The sequence below is a fragment of the Scomber japonicus genome, chromosome 3, assembly GCF_027409825.1.
Source record: "Scomber japonicus isolate fScoJap1 chromosome 3, fScoJap1.pri, whole genome shotgun sequence".
Classification (NCBI taxonomy): Eukaryota; Metazoa; Chordata; class Actinopteri; order Scombriformes; family Scombridae; genus Scomber; species Scomber japonicus.
The window spans coordinates 29,983,565-30,011,323 of NC_070580.1; the positions used below are offsets into that span (position 1 = coordinate 29,983,565).

The following is a 27,759-nucleotide window of genomic DNA, read 5'->3' on the forward strand; positions in this document are numbered from 1 at the left end:
TCATCCTTTGACGATGAGGTCGGAGATTTTGTCCGGCAGCGTGTAGAGGATGAGGGCGAGGAAGAGCGTTAAGACGGCGAGGATGGCCAGGGCGATGATGTACTTCTTGAACTTCTTCCAGATGAGGTAGATGAAGGTCTTCAACGGGTTGACGAACCAGTTGAAGGAGGTGGTGGGACGACTATAGGGACAGCACAAGACAGTTTACACCCATGTTTTTTTCTTATTATTTATTATTCATTCTTTATTTTGTGATGACCCTCCCCCTGCAGGAGCCTGTAGGGTGGAGGTGGGTCGTCAGAGAGATTCAGCTCATCTTGACTGACAGACTGACTGCTCTATATAGACTGGTAGCAATTCACCGCTTGCACTCTCTCACTTGGCTTGCACCCTGTTTGGTTTTGTTGTGTTGGAGTTGGTCTTAAGTTTAATTTCTCTTCTACTTGGGTGAAATAAATCTAGTTTTAGTTCAAACCTAGATGTGGTTTGCCTCCTTTTTCCAGTCTTGAGCTGAGTTGTGACAAATTAGGGGCTTCCCTAGGATCAATTAAACCTTTCAGTGTGATATTTAACCTTTGTGGTAATTTGACCTAGTTTTGTTTTTGCTATCTCTGTGATAATGGTATTGTCTAGAGATAGATACATTTGTATAGGTGTATACAGTATTGTCTGCTATATGCAGCTTTATTACTTTTTTTAAAGTAATTTTATGCATATTTGATCCTTTTTCTAAACTCAAATGTAATGTGTTGTTTTATATATGTTAGGTATTTATAATGATATGTTACCTGTTTCAGTGCACTGATGTAATTTTATACAGCAAAGTTTATTGTTAAACTGTAAAATATCATGACGTCATTGCACAGCTTTGTCAAGTGTTTGATAACCACATTTGAGAAATCATTGCAAAAAATGTGTGAAAGGTTTATAGTTTATATACAATACATACGATTGAGTCTAACAGTGTGTGTGTGTGTTTGTGTGTGTGTGTGAGTACTTGTGCCGTACTTTGGTTTGTCCAGAGGCTCCGGCTCCTTGCGGGCTCGTCCGACTGGGTTGGCCTCCGCCCGCTCTAATGTCACCAGCTGAAGCTCAGCCTCCACCTTCCCCTTCACAAAGCACACACACACAGTCTCAGTGTTTGTTTCTGCATTAGCACAAGTACTCAAACTGGTGTTTAAATTAAAATTAGTATTTACTTTTGGCAATAACAATAGTGCTGTAAATATTATCATCAGAGAATACTGACCCAAAGTGAAGTTACAGCAGTTTAGTTTTTAACAAAACGTTCAACTTTTTATAGTTAATGCAAATTAAAAAAAGCTGTTTTCACAGAACAATTCAATGTCATAATAATATTTTAAATGGTAAATCAAATGTCAAAAATTGAGATTCAGATCAATTCTGACTAAATTTGTTCAGTATTAACTGTAAGGCCGATAATGCTCTTTTCTTGTACCATTAGCAGGTAAGTGTTGCCAGAGCTGTCCGTATACTGGATGTCTTCCGGCTTCATCTTCGCCCTCTTGTCTTTGGTCTTCTTCTTCTTCTTCTTGCCTTTCTTCTTGGCCTCCTCTCTCTCCTTCTCCTCCTTCTCAAAGTCCTCGGCAGTCTTCAGGCGGGTCAACGGCCACCAGCCCTTCATCTTCTTGGAGCGAAAGAGGGAGATTCGGGGGCCGGCCCGATCCTTTGCCATCTGAATCGAACACTTACCGGCCGACTTCGCAGGACGCACCATGTCATGGAGACGAAGCTCAATGGCGCCTGGAGGAAGAGGAACAAGAGAAGGAAAAGGATGTGAAGATCATAAATATTTTCTCTGTAATGCAGCAAGGATATATTCTGAAGCTGTTTTATCCCATGATGAACCCTGAAAAAGCTGCACGAAAAAGATTCACATCCACAACCCTAAAATATTCAATTTAAAGAGACAGTTTACCCAAATGAAAAAACATATTTGGTTATATATGCCCAGATTGACATATTTGAAAATGTCTGATTTGGTATTTACAGTCCCATATATTCCTTTCTATTTGTGTCTCACCCAGGAAGTCGTTGGCAGCGATGCGATCATAGTCCCAAACCTGCAGCGTCAGAACACAGGGCTGTCGAAATTCTGACTCCTCCAGAGAGAAGAAGGACTCCTTCTTTTTATACACCACCTCTTTCTACACAAAGAAGAAGAGGAGACTTATTTCCACTAACTCACAACCAGGCTGATGACTATTCAAAAAGTGTAAAGTTTGTCCTCAGTGTGGTACTAGAGGAAAGATCTTGGGGTCATCCTTTCGAGGTTTGGTTTAATCTTCTCCAATATGAGGATTTGCTGCTTTTCTTTAAAACTGCAACAATTACTGAATTTATCCATTAGCTTTAAGCTATTCATTTGATTCATTGGCATCTATTTTGATAATCGATTAATCATTTGGAGACATTTTCCATGAAAAAAATTCTCAGCTTCACAAATATGATTATTTTCTGGTCTTCTAAAACAATAAACTAAATATCTGTGAGTTATGAAAAAGATGATTGAGGATTAATCTTTAGCAAACAGTGATCAACATGTCTCATCATTATTATTGTTGACATGTTAATGACCAAAGAAGTAATTGATTAATTGAGAAAATAATCAACAGAATAATTGATAATGAAAACATTGGTTAGTCGCAGCCCTACTTTATATCTTTTTATCTTTGGGTTTTGAACTGACAATTGAAGGTGGTGATAGACAATGACATACTTAACAATAAAATCAATTAATTATAAAAATAATGGCCAGATCCTCCCATCAGCAGGTTAAAGTGTTTCCAAAATGAGTGAATGTACCTCAGTAGGAAGGTAGTCAAAGCGGAACACAAATCTCCAGTTGAAGTTTCCCTCTCCAGTCAGAGAGTTGAAGTGAACGTCAGTCTCCTGTTTGTCGTCCTCCAGTCCTTTTATCCAGCTGCACAGAGAACATAAAATACCTAAATGACCCATCACCGAGCCCCACCCACCATAGTTACTGTTTCTACAGCTGTCAAGATATGTTAAATGTTAATAATGGCAGATTTATCACCACTTTCTTTGTATATTGTAACAATAAATCCTTGACTTCAGACACAAGCAATTTCTCACTTCTAGTCGGGCAATGATTTTGCTGAAAAGTCAGCATCAGCAGATGTTATCAGCTGCATTGGTTTAAAATTATGTCTTTTGCTGACTTTCTAATGTTTTCAGTTGATGCATTTTGAAACAAGAACCTTGTAAAAGGGTCCTATATATGCACTTCATATCATGCTATGCTAAAGGTAACAGGTTTGAGGTAAAATATCAGCATCCTCCCCAGTCAATGATCAGTGTAGAAGACATGGAAATTAAAGAGTTACGTTGTTCTTGTATGAAAGTGTAGAGCTAGCTAGTTCTGGATTATAAGCAAAAAAATGTAAAATCGAACTGTTCTGTTCATTCTGGCATAACCCTGTTTGGTGCTTAGCTTACATGTTTGTTCCATCCTCAAACGGTATGTTTTCATCTTTAATGTTAAGAGATGGTGTAGGGTACGCACATCCAAAAACTTTCACAGGTGCTGGATCAAAAATCAACTGAAGGCAAAAACCAGAGAGAGGATCCACACACTGTATTAAAAGCTCCCAGCGACTTTAATTACAAAAGATCGAAACGTTGCTTTTGTAATTAAAGTTGCTGGGAGCTTTTAATACAGTGTGTGAATCCTCTCTCTGGTTTTTGCCTTCATCTTTACCGTTACAAGGAGAAAAGGTTTAAGGATAAGAATTTGCGAGTAGTGTTTGGCAAAAAAACCCACTATCTCAGCCAGGTAAAGCTGGCTGGGGTTACTGGAGTGTTTCCCAAATCAAATAAAGGGAACGACAGAGCTGCTAACTGGAGCATAAACTCTGATATAGAATCATCCGGAACTGGCCTCCACACTATTACTTATACTTTAAAGTCTTGTGTTTTTGGTTTTGGAAAGACAAGAAGGGACTTTTGTATAGTTTCTCTCTCACTACTGCTGTTCCTAATTATCGTTGCAAAGCTATGATTGGACATTAGCTATTCAGAGGAAGGGCTTACTAACTAACTAAAGAGACATGTTCTCTCCACAGATAGTTTGATTTTCATAGCTTTAGAGCTTATGAAGGTAAAACTCTCCACTTTTGTGTATTCTGTTAATCAGCTTACAACCCTTCAGATATATCTCATACTGTACATTTATCTTGTAGAAGCCTGTGAAGAAATTATACATCTGTCTGTGTATGAATCTAACCCTTTAACGTAGATGTCGGACGATGGAGTGCCAGTGAAAGGGTTGACGTCGTCCAGATATACTTCATCCGTGTTCCAGATGGTCACACGCAGCTCATACCTGCCGCCAGAGAGACAACAACAAAGGTTATATATTGTCAAGAAAAAAAACTGTTTAACCTGTTGGTGCACTTTTTTCACCCTCCATTTTAGAGAAACTTACACTACACTGCCATCAACTGTTCAACAAAAAGTGTCCATGACATGTGCACCACCCTCTGTAACAATCTCAATATGCAATGTGTAACATTCTGAACATGATGACGAAAATAACTGTGTGAAATCTAAATTTGCTGCTCACTGTTGACTGTTTCTTATATATGGAGTAGAGGATAAGTGAATGAGGGAGTGATTTTGGACACTTTATTCTACTCTGTTCTGCTGTATAGGACTGTGTTTTGACCTACTGTATCGGTAGGCGAGGCTTGATGTCAACAGGGGGCGGGGCCGGGATATCAGTGGGAAATATGTCCACCCACATATGAAGGTAACCCTGCAACACACGCACACATACACGCACCTTGCTGATGACATTCAGTAATACCAATAGCAGTGTGTCGCTGTTACTTTTGTTGTCACTGTTTATTATAGTTTGTGTTGTGGTTACCTGTGGCAGTCCAGGTTTGTCCTGGTTGAGTAGGGGCCGGATCTCCACGTGTTCTGGGACCAGACGAACGGCTCCAGAGATGAACTCGTTCATCTCCCCCCAGCGCTGCAGCACGCTCAGGGCTGCATGCTGCTCCATCTCTTCCTCCTCTTCTGGAGTACGCTGGTTCTTCTTTAGCAGGTCTGACAGCAACAACAACACTGCTGTTAATGCACTGTGACTGCTCCTCAGTCTTGTTGGAGGTGAGAAGCAGTACTGTGTCAGCAGTAGCAGCAAGACAATCAAGTTGTGGTTGTGGTGTGTTAGTGAAATAAGTATAGGTTTCAATTGAAAAACAATTACGGACTGTTCACTCCCAGCTTGTACATTACATTTATACGTCAGGACTCCCCAGAAGATACAATATCTTAGTTAGAGGGGACATATGATGCACATTTTAATTCTGGGCCTCTACTGCAATATTTTTTCCAAAAGTCCTTATTAATCTTATCCTGGATCTTTATGCACCCTCGGTTCAGCATCTGTCTGAAAAAGGCTGTTTTAGCTTCATGGTCTAATTGGTTAGTTTCTGGAAAGTGCTCCTTGTCATTTTTCTGGTCCTTTACTTCTAAAATACATCAATACATGTTTGAACCCAAATCTGATCCAAAATGAGCGAGTGGGCACGAACAACATTGACAACAAGCTACAAATGGTCTGCCGTTTGTAGGCATACACAATAAATCTGACTGCAATAACGAGGAGAAAGTAAGAGATAACACTGCAAACGGAGCATTCAGAGCAGACTGAAGCCTTTTGACATGTATACATTCACCAAGTTTTGAACTTTGACCATGTTAAACATAGACACTATAGCAGGTTAAAAATAACACAAAATACCCAAAAGTATCATATCTCCCCTTTAATGACTAATGTCTGACTAGATGTACCTGTCTCTCTACCAGTCTGTCTCTTTGTCTGTCATACCTTCAGGTACTGCATCTGGTGGGATCTTGAAGAGCTTGTTGAGAACTTTAACCTCAGATGTTCTGTACTCTGGAGATTGGATGCCATTCCTCCTGCAGAGCTCAGCCAGGATAACTGATGGCTTTTTCGCATCACGCCACACGTTGTAGCCGTCACTGGAACGAGAAACAGCAATACGGATAAATATAGTACATAGTACATATAGTACTTTTTCTAATATGTACCAGGTACTATGTACCAGTGTGTCTGATACTGATAATAAAACATCATAGTACTGATGCTAATGTTTTTTCAGTTTGGTACTAATACTAGTTCTAACATGTCGTAGTATTTTTTCTGGTAATAACATGTCATAGTTCTGGTGCAAACATTATAGTTCTGGTACTAATATGCCACAGTTCTTTCTTGTTCTAACATGTCATAGTTCTGGTGCTAACATTTCACAGTTTTGGTACTAACATTATAGTTCTGGTACTAACATGCCATCGTTCACAGTTTTGGTACATGTCATAGTTATGGCACTGACATGTTGTAGTTCTGGTACTAATAGTAGTTCTAGTGCTAACATGTTACAGCTCTGGTACTAACATGTCATAGTTGTGGTTTTAATGGGATGTAATTGTGGTACTAACGTGTCGTAGTAAAGCGCCAGACCACAGGAGGCTCTGTGGCGGCTGTAGAACCGGTTCTCCAGGTCAATGTGTGTCTCGCCAATGACATCATCAGCCCCTACAAGATCGTGGTCAAACACTGTGACAACCAGCTCTGTCTCCAGTGGGAAAGACACTGTGAGTTCAAACACCCTGAAAGACAAAAGTGTTCGATATATCGACTGTCAGTGAGACAGACAGAGAGAGAGGCAGTGACTGTTGGACAGGTGACAGACAGATACTGACTCTCCAAACGTGGGGTTGAGCTGTTTGGGGATGTATCGCTCTTGGCTGTCCAGAGTCTGCTGCCCGATTCGGACCTCCAGGTACGGGTCGGCTTTGCCATTCGGGTCTGTGGGAGCCAGAGCGGTGGCCTGCAGGACACAAACAGAGAAACTAGGGCACACAGTATAACTCAGAGTAGACACTAATTATAGAGTACAAACACATTTAAATCCAACATAATGAAGCTCTAAGCAGGGAAATTGTGAAGAGAAGAATATGAATTTGGTTGTTTGAAGGTTTCTATTTAGCTGCCAACTCTCATATCTCACATGTCTGAGCTTCCTTGAATGCAACAATAGCATAAAGTCACTGCACAATGTCAGACTGCTCAAGTGAGTAAGACGCAAAGGCGTTGTGGATGGACAGAGAGTCAGGTACCTTGACGATGTAGACTCGGACCAGGACTTTGAGTGGGGAGTTTCGGGGGATCCCATTGGTGATCTGACACTTGACGTCGTCTTCATCTCCTGAATCAATTGGATAAACCAGGAAGGAACCCTGAGGACAGAGAGGATGGTATAATGAATACTTCTCTGCACAATAACAGACAGGTTGACGGCTCTCCATCCACAGTACCTTGTATTTTCCCATCAGCCTCTCCTCGTCATCCTCCTCTTCATCCTCACCGCTTGCTCTGCCTTTGTACAATGGGAAGATCTGCAGCCAGTCCTGAAACTGCCTGAACTCTGACTCCAGTTCACCTGTGTACAGCTGAACACACACAAACACACAGAGAGGCAAAAATGTGTTGTTGCTGTTGTTATGTATTCTCTTTCAGTTCACACCTGCAGAGACACATACATAACTAATTCAATGTTCTTCTATTGCTGCAGCCTGGACTGACAGCTTGGATCGTAAACTGTCAACCATACTGAGTTCACACCTGTAGCGTGGCGATCTTCTTGCGTTTGGGAGGCTCAATATCCACCACCACAATTTCTTCCTCCTCCTCTTCAATGTTCGCCATGGACAGATTTACTCCATCTGAATAAAAAAAGAAAACTTTATAAACGATGTAACACAACTTTATTTTTTGTATCAATATTTCTTTTTGTGGTATTGCTGTTCATATTCTTATATTTTGTGTGGAGAGAAGCTACGGATTATCACTTCACTTTAATCAAATCATAGTTTGCACAGCAGCATCTAGTGAACATAGCTGTGTTTCTATTTAATTTTTTAAATGAATTCATATTTTTATTAAATAAATATGACAACATACACATTCTTATGGCTGAAATAACAGAGTAGGAGTTAAACTGTACCTGTCTCTGCTTGTTCGTCCATCATCCTCTGCTCCTCATCAGCAGCCTATAGACAGTTAACACATCACACGTGCTGAGTAAAGAACTTAGTTATTCATTCCTGTAGTTACTCTCTTGTTTAAACCTTAAATAAAGTGTGTGACTTCAAGCATGTTCATGGTAAAAAATCTCCATTTTTACATTCAGTCTGCGTGTTCATTCACTGCATGAAATATCATTTTTAAAATTTTGCTTAAGATGTTGCTGTTGTGTGTTGTCTTGTTTCAGACACTAATTTGCAGAAAATTGAAAAAAAAATCCTTAAAAGCAAGGGAAACAACTGTTGCGTTCAAGACAGGAAAAACAAGAACTTTTCTCATAATTATGACTTATTTAATGGAGAGGATTCATTGCAATTATGAGATAAAGATCTTGTAACCACCAAAAAAGAGTCTCCAATCTTCTTTTGTGAATGGCATGCACCTCAGAAGAAAACTGATCCAAAGTGACATTGCTATGACGTCATAACTATTTTCACTTCCAGAGACACACAAGCATACTGATCTTCATGTGTAAAATCTGCAAAGGGACCCTTTAACTCTCTCTAATTTATTGTTGATGTGTATTCATGCATTTTGTTTGTTCATTTCGGCTTTAACGTCTAACACATTTATTCAGACAAACGGGTACATCAGTCTCTCACCTGTTTCTCCATCTCTTCCAGTGAAGCATAGTATTTAGACCACCAGTCCAGCTCTTCCTGCTCTGGTGGCTCCTCCTCCAGCTCTTCTTCCTCCTGCTTCCTCAGCTTCTTCAGATTATCCTGAGGGGGTCAATTCATGTCAATCAGGAATTAAAATTTGTCAGAGAAGTTAATCCACAGCAGAGAAAGAGGAGAAGATGAGCATACATACATCAAATAGCTTCATAGGGTTTATGGGGATCTTTGAACTTTTGATTGGCAGGTTGCTGAGTTTGATACTCTTCATTGTCGTCAAAGGGTTGAGGATCAGATTCTGCTTCTCTGGAGAGACACAGAAAACATAAACATAAAAACAAATATTTCTTTCCTTTTTCCAGTATGGCAAAGTCATGACCTGCATTACTCTGCCTCTGGTTGGTTTACTCTGATAATGTTATTCTAACCATAACAAATCTCCCTTGTCTTGCCTAAATGTAAGCAACCCAACCAATGAAGACAACAAGTACAAGCCAAACAGAGGCAGAGTAGGGCAGGTCATGACTTCATCATACTGGGAAGAAAAAAATTGTTTCCTGGACAGCAAGTGTCCAATCATAGCTTCGCAACTGTAGCTATGCATGACATGATGTATGGATTTATGGATTAAACAAAGAATTTGTGTGACTTGAAAATACTTAAATCAAGAATATTAATTATTAATTCGAAAGCACAAATTAATAGTAGTAACTAAAGGGATTGGGAAAAATGGTCAATAACATATATTATATAATATGTATTACACATATTCATGGTACCTGTCTGAATGTTACAAAAATGTACCCTAAGCAACAACTATGACTATGACTTCCGTTACTTATTTTGTAGTTGTTACCTTTTGCTTTAGGCTCTTCCTCTTCCTCCTCTGGCTCCTCCCCCAGCTCAGGTGGGGCATAGTCCATGAGGCTCTGGACCACGTGGGTTCCAACCAGAGCAACGCGACCAAATGCCCGCTGCTCCACCACAAACAACGTCAGAGGAGGGTGGAGGTAAGCCTGCTCTGGCAGCTCCTGAATGGACCAGACACAGGAAAAGGAAGCAGGAAAATATTAGCTGTGTCCCTATTCTGTACGGATGTAATGGATAAAAAAGGAAACAAGGCTGCATTTTTTTAAGTAGACTTGTTAGTAACCATCACTAATGACAGCAACTTACCACATGAAGGTAGCGGACCACCTCTTTGAAATTGGGATGATTCTGGTAGCTCTCAATCTCCTCAGACTCAAGCTGTTGTCCTGCACACTCCACCCTCACCATAGGACGCTCCACCTCAAACAGCTGCACCCGCTTCAGGTCCCGCAGACCCCAGAACAACACCTGAACACACACACATAGGATATTTTACAGATTTAACAACCTGGTGTCCCAAAAACATCTACAATACATCAACATACAGATATGTGTCACCTCAATCCTGAAGGTCCTCAGAACAGGTCGCACTCCATCTGGGATGAAATAAAATCCCTCCTCCTCCAGATAGGGCAGCTCCTGAGGGTCCACACTTTTGGGGAGCCCAGGCTGCAGGGAGGGAGTGATTGTTTAGATTACTATCTTGAAGTAATTTAGGTTTACTTTTTGGTGCTTTTGTTAAAGGATAATTCTGAGTTGTTACAACATTGATCTCATCTTTTCTCCATTATTTATAAGTAATAATAACATTGTATTCAACCAAGTTAATATCTGAGATTATGGAAAACTGTGACATCACTGTAAAAATGTTGTCCGATGAGAGCAAGATTTTGGAGTAGCTTCAGAGGTTGAGCAGAGAAAGAGAGGAATCAGCAGTGACATATCCCTAGAAGCTGTCTTTTTTCCAGTGACCTCTCAAAACTACTTTGGTCCAATCTCCTCTGAGGAAAAATCAGGTTATGTAGATGCCAGGAACATGATTACATCAATACCATCTGGCACAGTCCCAGTCTGGTTAACATGTGGTTACATAATGGGCTGGGAGGACTTTGTCTTTACTCGGGAAGTTCTGTTCGGAAAGAGAAAATATTTTACTTGTTGTACCTCAAGGTTCTTTCCTGGATCCCATGCTTTTCTGTCTATACATGCTGCCATTAGGCTCTATCACAGGTCATCAGCATGGTAAGAAAATCTTGTAAGTATAAAACTTTGTAAGTATGAAAGGAGAGGGAGATGGGACCCATGTCTGAGCTGTTACCAGACTCAATCCTCTCCATGTGTCCTGGTAGGATATATTTGATCTTGACCTGTCTTAGTGATGTCTCATGTCCCCAGATCTCACCTGCTGACCTGACATATATATAAGTGATAAAACTACCAAAATAAGTCCTGAGTTGTAATAAAAAAAAAATATACTCTTTAATTCTGTATAATTATTTTCAATAGAGGTACAAACAGAGAGACAGTGGTATAGAGAGACCCTGATTGATTGACAGGTGTCACCTCTCCAAACGCAGAGTAGTCTAGCTCGATAAGCTCAAAGGCAGCCAGCAGCTCGCCAGCAGCCATGGTCCCCATGCTGATGTCATAGAAACGCAGGCGGGGCTTCTGGTACAACTGCATCGCGGGTTTAAACTCTGGCTCAGCAAACGCCCGACCCAGAGGCCTTGGACTACCCTGCACACACACAATCACATACATAGGTTATGATATCACTTCCTGAATGTGCAGAGGCAGCTTCAGAATGTGGAGGATAAAAAGAAGAAGAAGAAGAGTGTCAAGTGTTACCATGGTGTCATAGTCATAGATGTTGATGATGATGAGAGGCGGGTCTTGCTGGAGATCCTCCATTGTTCCCTCCAGCAGAACTCTGTCGAACAACAAACACTCACACCAGGCCGGAGAGAGAGTTTCATACAACACCTGAACACACACACACACACACACACACACACACACACACACACACACAGAATATGTTTATAAGTTTATCCACTGCAGCAATAGTAGCGACCGAGTTTTATTGTAACTACTCTTACTGCCTTAAGGAGAAGACAAAAATTCTGCTGCACAGTTTTCTCATTATAAAGTATGATTTGTACTGTTCATTGAATGAAAAAATATAACCTTTTGACCATGCCTACCCTGGTGACTTGGCACTGTGTGGAGAACACGACCTTGGCGAAAGGATCTGATAGGCCATTGTCGTCAGCAGCTATCATGCCACGCCCCTGGTACAGGTGACATCGCAGCTGGAAGTACCTGCTGTCTGCAAAGAGAGAGAGAGAGAGAGAGAGAGAGAGAGAGAGAGAGAGAGAGAGATTTGAAAATAAATGCATGAATACCTTGAATAAATTATTTTCTGGGCTGCCCAAACTTTTATCGTTTTATCCTAAAAAGGACATGAAGTCCTGAGCAATCATCCACTCCTGGATGAGGCCAGCTGACTCACCCTGGCAGGATAGAGTTGCAGGAAGCTTCCTCGTTCCCACAGTAACCTGCCTCCCCTGCCCTTCCTCCTCCTCTATGTAGTCTGGCACAAACTCCTCTGGAAGGTTGGTGATGGTCTCTTTACTGTACTTGGCCAGACCGAGCCACAAGTAGACCTCCAGCTTTGCAAAGATCTCACTTGCTGCACATCCTGGAGACTGGAAGGACAGATATTAGACATTAGTGAGCTGTGAAAAGTGAGCATCACCAATGATTTTGGAGACAGAGGTGAGTGGCAAAAAAGCTGTCATTAGCGATTTTAGAGACAGAACAGTGAGTGTCATACTGATGATGATTTTATGATTTTAGAGTTGATTGTAGAGGTGTTGTCAATGATCTTAGACACAGAATGGTGAACAGTAAGTGCTGTTTATGATTATGACGGTGAGCATCATCAGAGATTTTAGAATAATGATGGTTACCTTCATATACAGAGTTGTGACTCGGCCACAGTCCCGCCCCCTCTGATCCTCCACCAATGAGAACAGGATGGAGTTGGAGGGGATCCTCACGTAAGCCAATCGCTTGCTACCACTCAGTAACCATAAAAACACATCCGGGATGGTATTCTGGGGCTGAAAAGAGGTGTTATGAGGGAGAGGGTGTCAGACCTCAAACATACATATTGAAGCTTCGACATTTGAGATGTTTGTGGTGACCAGTGGTGACATCTCTATGACCTCTGACCTCTTTAGCCAGTTGGCGGAGTTTCTTCAGGAGTTTCCTGATAGCAATGACTCGCTGTTTGACTGTCCGCCTGGTGATCCTCCGCTTAGCCCTCACCGCCTGTCTGGCCACCAGGACCTGGAGACAGACAGATATCAAGTAAGACAAACATGCAGGTAGCAGATCCTGACAAGTGGACAGACATGCATTCAAAAGGACAGACTTGTCAAAACAGACTTACCAAATTCTTCTTAATGAAGTCTCTCCTGCGGTGGTCCAGATTGTTGGGACGAGACTGAGACCTTCTGTCTGAGAAAAGACTGAACTGTCTGCAGAGAGACAGGCGGGAGGACAGACGGGAACAGAGAAAGAAAATGAGAAAGACAAGCACAGGGACAACTCTATGACGGCGTATTCCGTCCATATATGTAAAAAAATAAAAAATAAAAAACTGACCCCGGGGGGATATTTGGAGGAAAAAATTCAGAATTTCTGAGATTAAAGGTGTACGTTAACGAGAAAAAAAAAGTCGGACATTCTCCAACATTATAGTGTCACAAATTTGCAAGAAAAAAGTAAAAAAAAAGGTGTTTAATTCTGCCAAGAAGAATAGAGACGTCGCTTGTCATGCATTATGCCTGGCATGGAAGAACTGATCAGATTGTACTTTTCAGTTGGGTTTAGATTAGATTAGAAAAGCTTTATTAATTCCCTTGAGGGGAAACTTATTTGCCACCAAGCAGCTCATACTGTACATACAATAATAGCAATAAGGAGATACGTGTGTAACCGACCATTATAGACACCCATACTTAGATAGGTTACAGAATAAAAACACGGAGGCTCTGATGAACAGGACGGCTACACATTGAATACTCTTCACTTTTCTGATCACACGTCAATCGCTGAGCATCCATGTACACTCACTTCTGTTCTACTTCTTCAAATTTATGTGAAATAAACTTGCATATTCTCTGACATTGTACTTTTTTTTTGTTTGTTTTTTACGTGTATGGCCCTAATATGCCGTCCTACAAATCAGATCAAAACTTTTTAGATACAATTTTCTGGAGAATGACACTGACTTGCAAGAGGCCACCAGCTCCAGGAGCAACTCCTCCAGACGCCCCTTCACGTTACTCTTCGGCCTCCTTATCAGACGTTCCACGTCATCAAGACCAATTTCCTAAATGAGGAGCAGAAGCAGAAAGGACATATTTTCACAGTTGAAAGGGATAGAGATCTTAAGAAAAACTGGATCTTGTAGGTTCTATTTCAGATGTGAGAAAAGCTACTTTAAATGCCACTGACATGTGAAGTAACATAAATAACAAAAAATCCACATTTTCTTAACAGTTTGTTGCATAGTTCACTCTAAATGTTGTGATATCATCATTTGTTTAATATTTTTGTTATGCCACAGTCTTTGACAGCATTTCCCATAAGGCTTAGACCATTGTGGGTCAAGCAACACGGCCCAACAGATGCACAGAGGCCATGGGCAAGTCGAGGCGTCACAGAGAGCTTGGACATGTTTATAATACCAGCAGGACATAGAGGACCAGATGTTGTCGACATTTTTAGACAGAAGAGGTTAAATCAAGTAACAATGCTGCACTAGGACATTTTCATCAGAATCATAGTTTTTTTGTATGCTCACAAAGTAAATGTTGTTCAACTTAAGCTTTTAAGCAGAAGTTGGTGGAATTAGACCAGATATGAGGTCATGACACATACATATGTAAATAAATGCAATTTAAATATTATTTGACTCTCACCAGCCTGTCGGCCATCTTGCTGAGCCAGTTAGCTTGATAGAGACGAAAGCTGTGATCTTCAAACTGGCTCCAGATAAACATACAGGGTTTGTGTTTCACTGCAGGGGCCTGGAGAGGAATACACTGGAACGACCTGAGACACAGAGAGACAGTAAAGCTGAGTGACAGTGAGATGGGCAGTGTAAATGCAGTAATTGCGCCTCCAGGAATTGCAACTTTATCATGATGGAGGAGTGTGCCTGTCACAATGCCCCCTGTGACCCTTATGCTGTCAGTTACAATACCTCCTGCTTAAGTCCCTTTAGGCAAATTGGTGCCAGACTAAGAGGCTAGACTGAGAATGATTCAAGAACCTCTATGAATCAGGATTTCCAAGAGCGTGGCCCAGGAGATTTCCTACCCTGAGCCTTTATTTGAAGCCACTGTCCATGAAGTTATCAAATACCACATCTACAGGACTTTTTCCAGTATTTCATGAGAGTTGAGAACAAAAGTTCAAAACTGAAGACATTTTCAAAGCTACTGAGGCTGCTGCTTGGACACAACAGAAGATTTGGGAAAGCTTGAGTTTGGAAGCAGTACAGGAGGACTTTCCATTGATCCCAAAGAAATTTGAGCAAACAGTCTGACAACTCAGTAAGGAGAGGCAATATAAACACTACCCTTCACTAGGGATATTGTTGGAAAGGGGAAGGAAAACTTTGAGGAACCCCTAATTCTTCCAAAGCGGCCTTCTGTAGAGGAGGCAGATTTTAAAACCTCGGATGCAATCTTACCATCTCCCCTGCAGATGACACAGAGTTAATTAAAAAGATAGACTTGGAACACACTGGAGAGATTATCTATCTAATCTGGCCTGGGATTTGTTTGAGATCACCCAAGAGTAGTGGGAAGATGTCTAAAATACTTTGTTTGGGTGCAGTGGTTACCTGTCTATGTAATATTTACCTGTCATACTCCGTGGGCTGGGGTATCATGGCAGCAGACACAGATCTTTTCTCAGGTTCAGGACTCTGCATCTCCAGCTCATCTTCTGATTCCAGCAGACCCTGTGTCTCTTCAGTAAGATCCTCCCTACTGCTCTTTAGCTGCTCCTTGCTAGTCTTCTGCTCGTCCCGACTCTTCTTGGTGCTCCTAACCTCTACCACCTTCCCATAATTCCCTGTAGGAAACAGAACAGCTAATGGATCTCCATTTCTGTTTGAAATAAAGTTCAACATTTAATCCACAGGTGGCCAAAGTAGTCTGGCTCAGCAGAGGTGTAAAGCATGAGGCTCAAGCCAAAGCAGGTAAAAATTAGCCCTTTTCCACACCCCAAAAACTGAGTTAACGTCCTACTGGCTGCCATATTTGGGCCAGAGTGAGTTCACATTTAATAGGTAATAAGTTTGTCTTGCGAGGTTTGAATTCCAATTGCTGCTACAAATATGTCTATTTAAAGATAAACTCAACACCAGGCTGAAAAGCACTGTCCTCTCTGGTTGAAACTTTTGTGTGTCTGTAACCACACTCAGTTGTTGTGACACAGGTTCAAAAATACGGTTTTTAGGGGGTGTTTAGTTACACTGAGAAAACAAATAAATATAAGATACAAAACACAATGCTAGCTTAAATGCAAAAGCTATATTCACGACAGTAGGCTAGCTTCATACTAATGGTAACATGATCCACAACTAGAATGGCCATGTTGTTAATCATTGAATTGAGAATTATCAGATTAATTGATCATGAAAATAATCATTAATTGCAGTTCTGGCACAGATATAGTAAAATACAGTAAAGTTTTTACCTATGGAGAGTTCGAAGTGTATCGGTTTGGTTCCTACAGATGGATCCATCATGGTGACTTCAAACAGAGACGAGAACAGCACAAACTCCTGTTTTTCTCCCACGAAACCCTGAGGACAAAAATGAAGATGGAAAAACTGTCAGGACCAGAGTCATAGGAAGTTACTTTCACTCTTTTATAGCTCTCATTTCTACTTGAAAGTAGACTACTTGAAAGTAGTAGAAAGTAGTAACTCCCCAAAGTCCTACCCTGTCCTATTTTGCCTCATATTAACTATGCTTCCACTTGGGCACACAATAAGTAGTTTTAAAGGTATTTCTTATCACTTCTATGCAGATGATACTCAGTTACACACGTACATCACACACATTTGCATTATACATTACAATTTTTGTGATTACCTCACAATCCTGCGTGTTAAAAAAGCATTTAAAACATATATTTAATATTCTTCTGTTCTTGACTGATAGAACTTCGACTTCAGGTGGGAGAGATTGATTCTCTCATAAATGTTTTACAAATGTAAAACATTTATATAAGATAAGGTATTGCAGACACAACCAATTCACAATTTGTGTAAAATGGTGTTGGTGGTGACAGCACTGACCTCAGGGAGAGGGTGGATCTCCTCGATTTCCACGGTAACAGCCTCTGGTACCTCAACTGCCGCCTCGCCTGAGTCGTCAGCCAATCCGATGGCAGCTGAAGTCACTATGGTAACAATAAGTAAACAAACCATTGAATTAACTACAAATACGTGATACGTTTTCCAAGCAAGAAGACCCAAGATAGGTGGAGTCCTTTATTCTGCACTTACGGAGTGCTCATAGAGTGCACTAAAAGAAATATATTTAAAAACAGCTCCTTTAGACTGCAGTTATCCTCTTGTTTGCTGTGACATATGTCAATCAGACAGCATGTTTTTGGAAGGAGGATATCTTGGATGTCTTTAAAACTTTTAAAATATTAAAACATTGTAACTTTTAGTGTTTTAATTGCTGCTTTTCCACAGACTGACCTTCCTTCTGTCTCTTTTGGCTGCCCCTCTTCTTCTTCAGTCCCAGCTTCCCCAGTGCTCCTTTCATCTTCAGGACAAGGAATGAAGAGTCATATAAGAGTCAGTGGGGTCATATGAGATTTAATAAGGTGATGGAAATATCAGGGGAGTATCATTAAGGAGTATCATTTTATTTATTTCTCCTTACTCCAATTAAATGTGCAACAGGAAATAGATGCTGATAAAACTGATATGTTACCATGGTTATAACACTGTCTGATGTTTTGTGTTCAACTATGAAAAACAGGAAGAAGGAGGAAGGGTACCTTTCCCAGGGCGGCAGAGCTTGCATCTGCAGCGACAGCAGAGGGAGAGGAGTAAACCTCTACACAGAGAGCGAGAAGGATCCGACCACGGTAGAAGATCCCTTCACCCAGACCCTGGTTCAAAGCCTGGAAAAGAGACAGATAGGTCATTTTGGATTACTTCAATTGAGTCTGGATCTGTTTGATTTAGTTGGTTCTGATCATGCACAACCTAAAACAAGAGAGAGCTGCAGAACGTTAAACATAGGAGATGGACTGAAAAGGGCACTAAAGGCTGGAGTTAGACAGTGCTACGAGTGGAACCTGCCAAAGAAGTACAAATGACAGTAGAAATGACATAAGGCTGAGCCAGTTATGTCTGGTGATGACTCCACAAGAGGTCTAGAATTAAAGGGATTGTTTGAGAATTTGGGAAATATTTTCATTTGCTTTCTTGCTGACAGTTAGATGAGAAGATCAATGCCAATATCATGTCTGTTCATTAAAAATCCACCTACCAGCATCTCTAAATCTCACAAATTGGCATATTATATATTTTTGTTTAATCTGTACAAAAACAAATATCAAGTTTAATGAGAAAATATCAAGTTTAATGAGAAGGATCTAGTCCTCCTTAAAAGGAGAAGGACTAGATCATTCTAAGTAAGAATTTAAGAAACTATGAATATTCAGATATTGTTCATTTCAAAAGTTTAACTGCTGGACACAAGATGTCTTCTACTTCACTGCAAAGTCCATTCTCAGTGTATGTGCATTGGAGGCTTCATGTTTCCACATCAAACTTGTATAAGTTGAATATTTGCTTCCAAACTATTTGTGATGTGATGTCTATCTGGTTTTCAGTGTGCACAGAGAAACTTTCACAGTGAAACTCAAACATTCAACTGTTTTAACTATTACTTCAGATGTCAGGTTTGGTTGAGTCATGTCTGGTTTACCTGGTGGATGTCTCCGAGGGTGGAGTTCTGAGGAGAACCGTATAGATTAACCCAAGATGGACCAAAAGTGGGGTTAAACCCTGCAGAGAGACAGTTGTTTCTCACATGAAAGAATAAACAAGTAAAGGCTGGTCTCCATAAAAAGTTCAATATGAATTTAGCGAAAGGCTTTTAATATGAATTGACTTAGGATAGCTTAGGCTAATGCTTATGATTTTTTAAACGACAGAGTAGAAGTGACTGGAATGTATTAGTCAATACGATTTTTGCAGTAAATAGCATCTTTAGCAAATTAAATGGGAAGAAATCATTAAACATTCTCACTAAATTATCGATCATTAAACATAAAGGTGTGGCTCTGATATTCAGGGTTCTGGTTCTCTGGTTCTCTGTGAGAGTGAGATCTGATGTTCTGGTCTTTCATCAACATTTGGTACCATTGAAGTAAGAGAAAAAAGACTGTATTGTATCAAACTGAAAGTCGTACCATTCCTGGTGGGATCAGAAATTTGCTGCAGGTCCAGGAAGTGCGTTGCCAGGGCAATGTCTCCCATCTTGGCGTCATCAAGGATTTGGACTCTGATTCGCTGGGCTAGAGGAGGAAACTGCTCAATGAAGGAGATCTCTTCGTTCCAAACTGGACAGCTTGTGGCACTAGCGACAGACGTCTCACCCTGCAAACACACACACAGTAGGATTATAAAATCTCAGATTTGGCGTTTTCACCTCATCAGAGGAACATAAAGATTAGGAAAATTAAACAATAAAGTTTGTAGATTTTCTTTTTCTCCCTCTTGTTCACTCGCTGGTTCTTCTCTCCCAATCTCTATCTGAACCATCCAATAGTCTGATTCTACTTTGGAAAAGTCCTAACTGTGGCTGACAGAAGTGAATGCTGCTACGTCCTACAGCACTTTGAGAACCACTGTCCCAAAGAACATAAAATGACACGATAATGATTTGTGTAATGTGTCTGTGTACCCGCTGTCCAGCGAAGGTGACCTTTACGTAGGGGTCAATGAAGACTGTTCGGTCAGTGACCTTTGACATTTTGGCCATTAGCCCTGAGTCCATGGTGGGCAGGCCCTCGGCCCTGTAGATCCGGATGCGGAACCGAGCCCACGGACGCTCAGAAGGCATACCACGAGGAAGCAGCAGGTTCCTGCAAGAAAAACACAACATCACTAAATTTACGTATCACTAAATGTAAAAGAATTCAAATTTAAAAGCACCCAAATTAGTTCTTACATAGAGATTATTGGTAAGTTTTGGAGAAAGACTTAAAAACCTTTAGTGATAATAATTGTGATTGATGTGAAGATATTACTGACTTTTCAATGTCATCCTGGGCTCCAGACGTGGACGTAGGTGGCAGACTGGGCATGCCCATAGCGTCTCCCTTCATTATCACACTGAGGCTGGCCTTGACGTAACCTTTGATCCCTGACCTGGTGTCTGCTGGGTCGGTGATAGGAGCCCATTTCTGGTAGAAGCGGTGGTCTGGAGAGGCACAGAGGTCAGAGGTCAAAGGTCAGTGAGTGCTGCAGTATTTTGATCAGGGTACGTCAGTGTGTGCAGCAGTACCTGGCTGGTTGAACACGGTGCAGATGTCAATCTTAAAGGTGCCGATGTGAGTCAACAGGAAGGCCAGAGTCCGCCTGTGGAATACCTGAGAGGAAGTTACATCACAGTTGTTCAATTTGGGCCACACCCAGGTCTCTGGTCTCTCACCATGGAAACAGCAGTAGAAAGGTAGGAAAAGAAAGAAGAACACAGTGGAACTGACCTTTATCTCTATGACTTTATCAAAGAGGATCTCTGGAGTCTCCTGAAACTCAAACTGGAAGTTCTGAAAGAGGAGCGGAGACAAGTGATCAGCTGTTCTGCATTTTACTGTGCTGTTCTTTACTGTTCTCTATATTCTATTGTTCTCTATTGTTCTCTATATTCTACTGTCCTTTATTGTTCTCTACTGTTCTCTTCTGTTCTCTATTGTTCTATCCACTCTGCTGTACCTCATTGTAGAACGGACAGTTGGTTGATTTCTGCGTCGCAGTGTGTTTTTTCTGATTTCCGACTCTGATGAAAACTGCAGGGTTGATGTTTACTCCAATCAGCTTTTGGGCCTCCAAGATGTTCACATTCACCTACACACACACACACACACACACACACACACACACACACACACACACACACACACACACACACACACAGAGAGAGTGATATAGTCACACAATCAAAAAGTGGGACCAGAGTGTAAGTGCTCAAACTCCTGGATGCCGACTAATCTTAGATTCAGGAAAAGCTGATTCTGGTCCAGTTGTGGAACAGTAGTCCACCTCTTCACCCCCGCAAAGACGCTGCAGGGTTCATGGGGTTTTTCTTATTTTTACATGTTTTATGGAGTCGGAGAAAGCTTATGACCGGGTCCCTCAGGGTGTCTTGGGGGGGCTGCTACAGGAGTACAGGATCCGTATACTGCTGCTAAGAGCCATTAAGTTCTTGTGCAATGAGACAACGAGCTGTGTCTCAGCAGGAAGTAAAGGACACTCTCAGTGGGTGTCCAGCTCCACCGCTGTTCTGTCTCATCACGTTGTTGTTGTTCTTTTTCATGTTGTGATGTTCTGATCGGGATTACTAAAAAAAAGGTTTTCTCCTGACACATTCAACTGGGAGGAGACCCCAGGGCTTTCAAAAATGGATGGATGGCACATTTGTCCATTAAAGTAGACCAATTCGGGAAGTTTAGTTTTTCTTTTTCTTTTTGTTTTTTCTCTTCTTTTTTGCATGTGTGGGCGTTATATCCTTGTGTTGTCTGTTATAACCCTACACAAATATAAAACTGGACACCATTATACCTGTATCAAAAAGATTTGTATTGTGAAACTTTTTTTTTTTTAAATGGATGGATGGATGAAGAAACTCACCTGAAAGCTCTGGACTCTGGGAGATGATGCAACAACACGTCTGGACAGCGGCCTGTTACGACTACACACACAAACACACAGACACACACAGACGCACACACACATTGGTGACAGCAGATCAGTTTACTGGATAATAATGTGTCTGATATTTTTCTATTTAATATTTTGGATGTTTTCTTTTTATTATAATTGGGGTTTCTCTTCTTAATTTCATGTTTTAATGTTTCCAATTCTTATTGTTTAATCATCCCCTGATATTTTATTTTGCCCTTGTGTATGAAATGCACTATATAAATAAAGCTACCTTGCCTTGATATGGTTTATTTATCTTGTTTGAATACTTAAAATTACATCTAGTCCTTCTCTCTTATTAAAAATGTCCAAATCTATGAATATAAAACATAGAGGGGAACTTTAAACCAGACCTCAGCAAAGGAGTGAAGATTACATTAGAGGCCTCCAAATCCATCAAGTCATCATCATAATCATCATCATCATCGTCATCATCGTCTTCATCCCCGGTTCGGACCAGGTTCCGCCCCAGACGTCGAGCCTCTCTCTCCAGCTGATTTGGGCGAGCGACGGTCCTCTGACTGACAGGAGGGAGACACAGAGAGTCATAAACAGTTTCCCCAAATATTCAGTGTGTGCTTTGTGTTATCCTTCAGTCAGCAGCAGTGGGGAGGGGTTTATAAAAGTCTGTGGCAGAGCTGGAGATGATGGATCTGTCAGTGTTCACAATTATGATGATTTTCATTTCTCATCACCTCCATTTAATAATCCTTTCATACCGAGCAGCTTTGAGGTAAAAAGTCATAAACCTCCCGATGGAAGAATTTTACTGATGTAAATTTACAATAAAAACTTTAAACTCAGTAGAGTAATTAGACTTATTGTATCGAACTTGAGCATGGCGGTTCATTCTTGATCTCATAGTAACACAAAACTGTGATGGAGGCTAAATTACTGGCAGGGTTGGGAAGGTTAAATAGGAAATGTAAGAGGTTACAGATTACGAGTTACCTTATTTAAACTGTTATGGTAAGTGTATCCATGAAGCACCAAAATCTAACTTCAGGTGTTTTTCATGGATACTGACAGGATTTATAAAGGAGATCATCTCTTACAAAGCAGGATTTATCTGTTTTTGGAATATGAAATAAAATGATTGATGAAAAAAAAATCAAAAGTCTGGCATGGGATTAACTGTGACACCATAATCTGCCGGTTTTATTTCCTTTAGTAAAGCACTTTCTAACATTGTTGTTCTATAAAAAATAAAGTTCATCATTATTATTATACACGGGCACGTCCATCATATTTCAGCCAATGCTATCTTTATCAGAAGAGAGAAGAGAATAAATGTATGAGTCATGTATATTCTCACCTCTCAGGGTCACCAAACCCTGAGTTTTTGATGACCAGGGATGATCTGAAGATGATGGAAAGAAAACAAAATTATAATGAGAGGAAGTTGTTTTTACAGTTTGGTGGAGTTTCTGGTTCAGTGTGAACATATGATCTTACTCATCATTGTCTTCAATTTCCAGAAAGTCATGTCCCTCCCATTTTCCTGCTGTCCCCTCAACTGGATGATACCGAATATCCAACTCTATATAGATCTACAGAGAGACAGAGCAGCTCAGAGGGATTTCAGATATTAGTAACCTCTAACACAAATTATAAATAATAATGTAGTGTGTGTGTGTGTGTGTGTGTGTTATTACATCAGTCGGGCTGTAGTTGTCATCAGTCAGTGGTTCCCGTAGCAACAGCCTCCCTGAAGTGACAACATGCTGGAGACTAATGACCAGCTTACCGAGCAGTCTTCGCACGCACACAAACACACACACACACGCACAGAGAAGGGGGGGGGGGGGGGACAAACTAATTTAAAATATGACGTGAGATATGAAAGCAGTATGTTTGCGTATATGTATTGTGTGTGTGTGTGTGTGTGTGTGTGTGTGTGTGTGTGTGTGTGTGTGTGTTTGTATAGTGTGTGTGTGTGTGTGTGTGTGTGTAGTGTTACCTGTTGGAGAAGACTTTACTGCAGTTGTAAACACTGATGCTCAAAACTTCATCTCGGATCACTTTTCCATAGTGAGGCCAACGGAAATACTGCATACACAAACACACACACACACACACACACACACACACACACACACAAACACACACACAAACACCCACAGGTTACTTTAATTCTAAAATTGCTTAATTTATGTCACCTGAAAAAAAAGCAGTGAAAAACTGCATAAATGTGAGCAAAGATGTTGCTGATGTATGAAGTATTAGGGACAGTCTGCGTGTCTGCATGAGTTCAAAGGTCACATTTTTTTTAGCTTTTTTCTGAGCGTTCAACCTCATGCCAACACAGTCAGATACAGCCATCCTGTTAACTTCAATATCAAGCAAACTGCTAAACTTTACAACAAAGCAAACTAGAGCGAGAAGGAAGAGAGTGTCTTTGTCTTTACATTACATATTTTCTTCTACCACCATATGCTCAGGTTAGGCACGCACACACACAGACACACACACACACACACACACACATACACTTGGTCACACCTGAAGAACAAACACATGACTGACTCAGAAGCTGCAAACAGAAACATAACTTAAATAAATACAACCCACTGTTGTGTTCACGTTAAACAGAAGTTACCGTCACTGCATTATCTGACTGTCTGCAGTGTTTATGTCAACAAAACAGGTGGTTCAATTAAAATATAAAAGTTTCTTTTCATGATAATCTGTAATTTAATAATTTTCTCAGTAGCTGTAACGGATTACAGATTTATTTTGTAATTAAATTACATGTAACTATTTACTTCCCAACACTTCTGACAACATAAAGTTGGTTCACTCAGTATATCTAGACAGGTATGATACATTTTGACAAATGACTCAAAAAAATCAATTATCATAATTATTAATTTGAGAGCATGAATTTGTTTTTGTTTTTTCTCCAGGTAACTTGTCACGCAGTAGAATAAAACAGAATCACGTCAACTCTAGGTGTGTGTGTGTTGAAGGAGTGGCTCTGTATGTGTGTGTGTGTGTGTGTGTGTGTGTGTGTGTGTGTGTACTATAGGAGGTGGTACAGTCTCCTATCAGCTCCATTAAAATAGTTTCAATCCAAAGCAGATAAACATCTGCAGCTACCTGCTGTAACACACACACACAGTGACCATGATGATGGTCATGTGGTCTGAAATCTCAGTTGGTCTTGTCCTTTAAACTGTTTCTACATCAACTGACCTGTCTGTAAACACTCTGACATAGAAGGTCACTGACCTCCTGAGAGCTCAACTCAATGGAGACTAAATGGCCTTGTTGTCCATGCTTACCCAGTATACCCAGTATTGGCTCTGACCCTGATATATTATTATAATTATATTACTATATTATATAATTATGACATCAAAACACTGTCCTGTTATCTGATTGATCTCAGTGTGTCTGCGTTGAACAGATCATATCGTTGGTTTACTGACCTCGTTGAAGATGGCCAAGTTCTCACACTGCAGGACTCTGGTTTTATGGGTGAAACCTGAAGGGAGAGACAGACAGACAGACAGAGACGGACAGAGACGGACAGACAGACAGACAGACAAAGTTACTAATGCTTCAGGATCCATCAGCAGTTAACGGAGTGCTGGAATAAACCTAAACATTGGTTCAACTGAGTATGAACACATTTTAAAAACATGGAGGAGGACTTAAACACTAGAAGAAGAGAGAGGGCTGAACATTTACAAGATCTTTCCCAAAGGAAACTCTTGCTTAAAGGCACTCAGGAACTTTACCTTGCATGGTTAGGTTCCAACAGGAGTGGTATTTTATGAAGTATTAGGCTGGACTAGAGTGGACGGACTGTCCAAATTCAAACCTCAGCTTACTACAACAAGGCCTCTTCCTCTACAAGAACTGTTGGATCATGATTACTGTTTTTATTTCCTCTTCATGCTGAACTCACTGCCCTGGAGGTGACCCTATATCCAAGTTCCAGGTACTTACAAGGGGTTGGACTACAATAGCTGATGCGCAACATAGCAAATAATAACACGGGATATGTGTTTATATAAGCACCGCAAAGTAGAGACGATTGTATCTGTTCAACAATACACCAATGATTGTTTTGCTGCCATGTGTGAAAGATGTAGATTGTGTTCACGGTGTTGGGGATGGCGTTGCTTCTCTAATTACGTTCTCCATCACGTCATGTGTGAGTAGCAAGCTGGGTTTTCTTTCTAAGTAGGCTAGTAGGGCACCATGACAGAGCACTACATCGCTATATTGTATTTAAAGTTGCTACTCTAACTATCAAGAGAAATTAAGGGCTCAATGTATTGCCTGAGGACACTTAAACACTTAGAGAGGAGGAGCTGCCTGCCATCCCTCTTGAGGAAAAAATGTCAGCAAGTTCTTTATCATCACCTCCAAGTGATGATCTGATGACCTCCAACTTCTGATGTTTTTCTAACCCTCTTGTTATCCATGGGTCAATTTTGGCCAGGGGGGGAAACATTCATTTAAATGAAAGTTCTCTGTCCCACAACTGAACTACGACTACCAACTAAACAGCACACAAAAACGTTTGTCCTGGTATCTGAAGCTGCATCACCTTTTTAATGACGTATATTTCAAATGTTCTGTTTTTCAAAAGGTGGAACCAAGAACCAAGACCTTACAGGTTCTTTCAAGTTCAGGTTGTGGGTGTCTCCTTAAGTATCTCGCTAAGAGCTAGTGAAGCACTGAGTGACCAGAATCGATACTAGAACAAGGGTTGGATGTTTACTGTAATGATTGTAAAAACAAAATGGAAACAGGAAACTATTTGCTGATTTAATTTCCAAAGCAGAAATAAAAGCATCAAACACACAGCTGAAGAGCTTCTCTCATTTTTCCCCCTCTGCATGTCTCCCTTATTTATTAATAATGACATCCATTTAAACATCAGAGCCACAACACCACATTAAATTCAGCAGTAAATCCCCCTCCATCACTGTTGCTTTTTAAGCCGTCATTGGTCTAATCTGTTTAATCACAGATCTTCAGATCTGGTAGAAACACAAACTGGGATCAGCGAGACAAAGACTTCTGATTCCTGAGACTATAGTTCCTGGGATTTCTTACTTCCTGCAACTAATAAGAGTCTTTGGACACGGTTTAACACAGATTAAGGGTGAAAATCAGTTATCAGTTTTCATCGTGAAGTGGTACTGAAACGATTTTAGTCGATTAATTTGTTTCATGAACTTTTACTTTACTTGAATATTTCCATTTTATGGCACATTACACTTCTACTCCACTACATTTAATTTGCAGTGACTTGACTCTAGATTAAGATTCTTCAAACACTATATATGATTATTTTATATAATATTGTAGATATAATACTCTGAAAGGATCCACTTAAAGGACATTTAGTTAATAATACTTCTACGCTTTTACTTGAATATATTTTTGAATGCACGGCTTTCACTTTAGGCATGTTTACAGCAAGGTACTACTACTTTACAAGTTTACAAGTTGGAAGTACACTAATGTCTAAAATATCACCATATAAACCATAAGAAACAGACCCAGGCCCAAAGTGCTCTTAAAAGTTAGTTTGTGTTACTGACCTCGGAAGCTGAGTTCGACCTTTCTGTCATATCGTCCCGGCAGGTTGGAGATCTTCCTCAGATTCACACTGATGGACATGACGATCCCAATACCTGCAACCTGTCTGTCTCTACACCTGTCTGTCTACACGGTTTCTCTCTGAAGTCGTCTCATCTGTTCTCTCCTGTCTTCGTCTTCTCTCTCCAGCAGTTGGAAACTAACTAACTGTGTGTGTGTTTTCTGTCCAACATGGTGATGGGAGGTACCTGTGTGTAAGAGTGTGTGTGTGTATTTGTGTGTACATTACAGTACAGGAAGGCCTTTTTAAGTGTGTGTCTGTTAGGGCAGGTCCTGTCTAATGTTTGAGAAAGCAAATAGAGTTGCTCAACTAGTTCCCTCCTTAGGCTACACTTCAGAGAATTTTACATTGACTTAAATTCATTTCCTGGAGACTTAAACTTCACTTTAAAAACAAGTCTTAACCCTAAAATGTAATGATTTATGTCATGGGAACTTACTTTTTG

The 27,759-nt window shown here is 40.6% G+C and overlaps 1 protein-coding gene across 1 annotated transcript; it reads right to left on the reverse strand.

The window, feature by feature from the left end:
* fer1l4 (fer-1 like family member 4) lies at positions 1-27,334 on the reverse strand. Its single transcript, XM_053316513.1, has 49 exons — positions 27,256-27,334; positions 25,123-25,178; positions 23,652-23,740; positions 23,347-23,446; positions 23,147-23,241; positions 23,007-23,051; positions 22,045-22,212; positions 21,620-21,680; positions 20,705-20,836; positions 20,476-20,538; positions 20,274-20,358; positions 20,021-20,189; positions 19,671-19,851; positions 19,177-19,363; positions 18,690-18,769; positions 17,752-17,877; positions 17,447-17,513; positions 17,036-17,139; positions 16,429-16,537; positions 15,588-15,801; positions 14,640-14,772; positions 13,947-14,047; positions 13,103-13,190; positions 12,883-12,999; positions 12,618-12,770; positions 12,158-12,353; positions 11,850-11,974; positions 11,494-11,628; positions 11,209-11,382; positions 10,204-10,314; positions 9,952-10,113; positions 9,632-9,806; positions 8,972-9,081; positions 8,761-8,880; positions 8,079-8,124; positions 7,697-7,797; positions 7,390-7,524; positions 7,192-7,311; positions 6,775-6,902; positions 6,511-6,681; positions 5,879-6,033; positions 4,913-5,094; positions 4,713-4,798; positions 4,268-4,366; positions 2,827-2,944; positions 2,045-2,168; positions 1,460-1,764; positions 1,009-1,109; positions 1-181 (listed from the first exon to the last, which is right to left on the reverse strand). The coding sequence occupies exons 1-49, from the start codon at positions 27,332-27,334 to the stop codon at positions 1-3; spliced, it is 6,162 nt and encodes a 2,053-aa protein (XP_053172488.1).
* Positions 27,335-27,759: the final 425 nt, after the last annotated feature.